The sequence below is a fragment of the Octopus sinensis genome, unplaced genomic scaffold (genome assembly GCF_006345805.1).
Source record: "Octopus sinensis unplaced genomic scaffold, ASM634580v1 Contig15652, whole genome shotgun sequence".
Taxonomy (NCBI): Eukaryota; Metazoa; Mollusca; class Cephalopoda; order Octopoda; family Octopodidae; genus Octopus; species Octopus sinensis.
In genome coordinates, this window is record NW_021833846.1 from 1,108 (window position 1) to 7,500 (window position 6,393).

The 6,393-nt window shown below is 34.9% G+C and overlaps 1 protein-coding gene across 1 annotated transcript in view; it reads left to right on the top strand.

Annotated features, from left to right (window-relative positions):
- The first annotated feature begins 654 nt into the window (after positions 1-654).
- Positions 655-6,393, top strand: part of LOC115230492 — a 33,209-nt gene continuing 27,470 nt past the window's right edge. The window contains exons 1-4 of the mRNA XM_036499675.1: positions 655-665; positions 1,382-1,387; positions 1,684-1,991; positions 3,144-3,374. Of these exons, the coding sequence (XP_036355568.1) occupies positions 1,872-1,991; positions 3,144-3,374 (351 nt within the window). The 5' untranslated portion in view covers positions 655-665; positions 1,382-1,387; positions 1,684-1,871. The remainder of the gene's footprint in view (positions 666-1,381; positions 1,388-1,683; positions 1,992-3,143; positions 3,375-6,393) is intronic.

The window sequence follows — 6,393 nt, forward strand, 5'->3', positions numbered from 1 at the left end:
TCTTATATCCTTAATGAGAACTATTGCCAAAGTAGGTGACAAGAATCATTAATATTGCAGTTAAGTTTAATGCCCAATCACTAGCAAATGGGAATTTCTACAAGTTCACTTGACCCAATTGATAGCAACCAATGCCCTCAATTCTCTCCATATCACCTTGAAAATAGAAACAGTAAACTGAAAGAGTGATCCTAGCTATCCTGATAAATAAAGGAAAGTCACTGAAATTAGTCTGTCTGATTAGGGCTAGCCTGGGGCTAAGCAACTTTGATACCCATTTTAACCCTTTCATTACCGTACCTATTTTGAGATGATCTATGTATCTTTCAATTAATCTTAAATATAACAAAGAATTTAATTAAAATAACTTAGTTATCATTAAGCTAGTGTTAGGAACATAAATTGTGACTAGAGTTTGGTGGAAGATTTTAATTCAAAACTTATGAAAACAAGACATTTGTACTCAGAGCCAGAGCTGGTTCATTTTCATTATATTGAATTGTTTGGATATATTTAATTCTAAAAAGTTTTAAATATAAAGATATGAAACGTTATAGCAAAAAATCAGTGCTGGCTATAGTTTCTGTAGAAATAACCGTAACAAAATATTGTAAAGAGCACTGCTAGGATGTGTTGACTTATAAAAACATTTAATTTATTTTATAGTACATTAGAGTTGCATAATAAAATTCCACATTCCTACTATTCTTTAAAATTTAAGGATAAATATCTATTTGTTTCTCAAATTCAAATAAGTAAATTACTTGAATATTTATCATCAGATGTATCATTTAATGGGTTTTCAGACTCAGTGAGCTCAAGGCAGTATTAAGAGTTATATTGTTTATACATTGTTTGAGGGCATTAAAAAAGCAAGAGGAACTACTATAATTATAAATCAATCCTTGTCTGCAGATTTGCGAAAGATTTATAATCTATGCTATAGTGTTTAAGTACAATGATGGTGAAATTATATAATCTAGAGGAATGATGAGCATTCTAAAGAGACACTCTATTGCAAACCACTGAGAAGTTCTGTTTTAAACTGAAGTTCACACAGAACAAGGGAAACATTGTAATGGAACAGTGTTGTATAAAATACTATAAGATATAAAGAAAAGAGCGAGACAAGTTAAGAGATATTGAGCAGCATGGAATTATACTTATAGATTTAGAAGGAAAGAATATATTGTAAATTGTATATTGTATCTTGGAATCACATTACAAATCTGTAAGTCTAGATGAATCAGAATGTCTTTTGGGAGAGGCTTGTGTAACCTGTTCAAAGTTGTATGAGCCTTTTACTGTCTGTGACATCAGAACAGATAAACTATTTTTTATTAGCAAAAACACTTGAATCTCGATGGTCCAGTCTATCTAGCTATATGTATCATAGAACAGTGCAGCACATAAGAAAGAGCAGTGAGAGAATTATGAAATTATATAAATTAGTCTGCAGTGTTGTGATTGAGTTCTCATGTGGGGCTTTGACTATTCATGCACATAGCAAAAGAAAATAATAAACTTGATTTGAATTTCAGACTACTACAATCTATGTCATCTTGAAACAACTTTTTACTTTAATTACCCATTAAATAAATTACATACTGATTTTCTTCTTTTTCCTAAACCCATTTTAATTGCTTTGATTCTCTTTCATTTACATCTTTTGAACTTTTTCAGATGATACTGAATCTGCAAGCTATTTTGTTTTAAAGAATGATTCTAATGCTGCTTTAATTGAGACCAAGAAAGGAGTTGATTATGAAACAACAAAATTCTTAAAACTGGTGGTAGTTGTCCAGAATTGTATTGAGGTCACATATAATGCTTCATGTCCTAAATCTCCCTCTCCTGATATACTCAACAAAATGAATGTAGATGTTGTCATTCAAGATGCTGATGACAATCCACCAATATTTACTGAAAAAGCATTTAGTAAAGCTATTATATTTGATATTTCTAAAGAAGAAAAAATATTAGAGTTGGAAGTAAGTATATTTAAATGCTGAAACTTTCAGAGCTTATTTTAAATGTTTTCATGAGTCAATACTGTGTACTACTGTATTTATTCTTTATTGCCCACAAGGAGCTGAACATAGAGGGGACAAACACAGACAGAGAAAGGGATTAAATCGATTACATCAACTCCAGTGCGTAACTGGTACTTATTTCATCAACCCCAAAAGGATGAAAGGCAAAGTCGACCTCGGCGGAATTTGAACTCAGAACGTAACAGCAGACGAAATACCGTTGCCCAGTGCTAATGATTCTGCCAGCTCACCACCTTTGTACTACAGTGTACTACTGTATTAGTAGTGCACTTAAACCATGTTATAAGATCATCTCTACTGATTTTTCATAGAAATTGTAACCAGTATTGATTTAGTTATGATTTTCATATCCAAGGTGCCAGATGAAGACAAACAATGAGATTGAAGAGGGGAAAATGAGTAATGGGTATATATGCCATATTTTGGGAGTTTTTGCTCCTTTATCAACACCCATCCAACCCATTAATCATCCATAAACTCATTCATTGCTGAGCTTTCTTTATGTTGATTACTTTTTATGAAACTCAAGTTTATTTTCTAAGTTGTGTTGTTGAATAGTTTTCATATGGTCAGAGGAGGATAAATAAATTCAGTATTTGTCGTATTTGAACTCCAGGCATTGAGAACAAAACTAAACAAGACAATTAGTTCCATAATCTATCAGGGTTTCAAACAGATGAGATATAAATTTCTTCCTTATTTTAGATTAGAAATCAATAAGATCTATCATGTTTCCCCTTCAATTGAATTTATGGTAGGGGAGATTTTATACATATTTTAGTCTTGAATTTCTCAAGTTGATAGAGAAGATATCTCTTCTTGAATTCATATGGTGCAACTTCAGTTGGAATTTGAAATTGTTCTGAGTCTGTAACACATGGAATTTGACTTTGCCTTTTCATCCCTTTAGAGGAATTATAAAATAAGTATTAGTGGGATTTACTCAATTCATTATAAAATTTAACATTTTGCTCACATTTATTTTATTAGAGCTTGTACCATTTTATTTATGTATGTATTTCTTGAATTTTAAGATTATTATATGTGGATCAAAAGTATTTATAAGGTTCTTTGATATTTTCTTGTTAGTATTATGTGAATGATGCAGATACTGACCCAAAGAATAAGCAGCATAAATATTTCATTGAATCCTTTGAATACTTTGGCAATGATGCATTGAAACAATTGAAGACTCCCTTTGAAATAAGAAATAGTGGTATTTATCGAAAAGCAGATCTTGATTCAAGTGTCAGTGGATATATTCAAATGCTTATTAAGGCTAACGACACCAATGGCTTGGATACTACAGCTACTGTTAAGGTATGTTTACACCATTTTGCTTTTCTAAAACAATTTGAGTACATACATATTTTTTCTTCATTATCAAGTTTACAAATCAATAAGATCTAGCCAAAAAGGAGTCTGTAAGTGATCACTGAACCAGCTAAAAATTGCAGTCGTATATCCTTAAATGACGCTGTATTGTCATTAAATAAAGGCACATTGGATAATATTGTCTGGCTAAGATTGTCATGGCTACTTTGTCTTTGACCATAGGTCTAAACTGGGACTAAAAGACAACAATCAGAGCTTATTTGAAGCAACTTTCTCCAAATATACATTTAGAAAGTTGTCTTGTTTCACTCTTGCACTAATCATTGAATGGATGAAATGAAAGAACTTTATTATATAAACTAATTCATAACAATTGCTTAATGGGTCCATGTAAATATCCTAGCATAGGGACAGTACATATGTCCTGTATTGTTCCTATTTATTGCTATCTTTATCTTTTACTTGTTTCAGTCATTAGACAGCAGTCATGCTGGAGCACTACCTTAAAAAATTTTTAGTTGAAAGAATCTACTCTCAGTACTTTTTTTCTTAAACCTCTTACTTATTCTATTGGTCTCTTTTGCCAAACTGCTAAGTTATGGGGATGTAAAGACACCAACACTGGTTATCAAGTACAGACATAAAGACACACACACATGCAGTAGGCTTCGTCCAGTTTCCATCTACTGAATTCACTCACAAGGCTTTGGTCAGCCTGAGGCTATAGTAGAAGACACTTGCCCTAAGTGTCATGCTGTGGGACTGAACCTGGAACCAAGTGGATGGGAAGCAAGCTTCTTACCACACAGGCATGCCTGTGCCTACTTCATTCTTTTTTTTAATAATAGTTCTGTGATCATTGTATGCAGCCATTTATACCTTTTTACAAATTGCGACTTGATGACAACATACTCTTCACATGTAACTACCATGCATGTGGGTGTAAGATATTGTATGATAGTGAAACATGGGAATTACATGCAGAAGGTTTGTGAATATTAGCAAGAAATAAGATGAGTGTACATTTGCTTGATGTCTAATGTTAATGTACATGAATGATGGAGCATATGTCTAGTAAATAGAATAAGGGCAGGATGGAAAGTGTTTAATTCAATAAAGAATGTGTTCAAAACAAAGATAGACAATACCATACATGCCAAACACTTCAATAATACCATCCTACCTGTGCTTTTATATGCAAGTCAGACTTGAGCTACTATGAAAAGGATAGAATGATTGGTGGTGATGCAAAGGGTTATAGAAAGATCCATGCTAGGAATATCATTAAAAGAACATATTTGAAATGATATCATTCAATAACAGAGCAGAGTGAATGATGTGATTGGTGAATACTGAAAGCACAAGTTCCACTGGACCTAAAATGTTGCAAAGTTCACAGACAACAGGTGGACTTGTGCAGTTGCCGGGTGGTATCTAAGAGTTCAGAATAGGCCACTTGAATGGCCTAATGGGAAGATGATCTAGCTAAGCAATTTGGGTCAAAATGGAAAAGACAGAATTGGAAGTGCATTATGACCAGCATTGTATAATAGCACCTGATAGTCTGGTCATTTCTGTGATACTGTGATATATATACACATATATATTTATATTTGTTTGTGTGTGTGTGTGTGTGTGTGTGTGTGTGAGTGGGTGGGTGTATAAGTAAGTATGTACATTTCTGCATTTGTGTATAAACTTATGGTTGCATACCGCTTTGTTTGGGAGAACATATATGGGTGTCTGCATGCGTCTTTTAGCAGGTGTGTGTGTGTATACACGCACATATATACTTATACATACATATATGTATATATATCATCATCATTTAATGTCTGTTGTCCATGCTGGCATGAGTTAGATGGTTTGGATGGTTGGTAAGCTGGAAGGCTGCATCAGACTTCAGTCTGGTTTGGCATGGTTTTCTGTGGCTGGATGCCCTTCCTAATGCCAACCACTCTGAGGGTGTAATGGGTGCTTTTTCATGCCACCAGAATGGGAGCCATTTACATGACACTGGTATATGTCACAACTGTGATTTTGCTTGGTTTGACAGGTCTTCTTCTCAAGCACGACATAATGCCTAAGGTCTTGGTCATTGCCTCCGTGAGACCCAACACTTGAAAGGAAGTCAGCCACTTTGCCTCTGTGAGGCCCAATGCTTGAAAGAAACCTAGCCTCTTTGTCTTCAGGAAGCACAACACTCGAAAGGAACTCAGTCAGTTTGTCTCCATGAGACCCAATACTGGAAAGGAATGCAGCCACTTTGCATCCAGGGAGCCCAACACTCGAAAGGAACTCAACCACTTTGCCTCCGTGAGGCCCAGCACTTGAAAGGAACTCATCCACTTTGCCTCTGTGAGGCTCAATGCTCGAACGGTTACATGCTGTTGGCATTTGTACCAGTTACACGACACCAACATCAGCCATGACTATGATTTCACTTGACTTGATGTGCTTCTCAAGTATAGCATACCACTAAAGGTCTCAGTTATTAGTCATTGCTTTTGTGGGACTCAAAGTTCAAAGATCATGCTTCACCACTTTGTCCCGTGTCTTCCTGGGTCTATGAAGCTAGGATGTTCCACTGGATGTGCAATGTCAGTGTGCACATATGATAGTGTAAGTGCCTTAAGAGAAAAATTGGGTATAAGAGGCCTCAGATGTAGTGTGCAAAAGAGAAGACTGTGCTAATATAGTCTTGTGGTGCGTATGAATGAGGACAGTTGTGTAAAGAAGTGTCAATCTCTAAATTGGAGGAAACTTGTGGAAGAGGTAGACTTAGGAAAGCATGGGACAAGGTGGTGAAATATGATCTCTGGTTGTTGAGTATCATGGTGGTGATTTCAAGTAAATGAGAATCATGGCAATTTTCTGTGCTTGAGAATACACATCAAGGTAAGTGAAATCATGGCCATGTCTAATGATGGTGATACATAAAAAGCACCCATGCTAGTGACACATAAAGGACACACAGTACACTCTGGGAAGTGATTGATGTTAG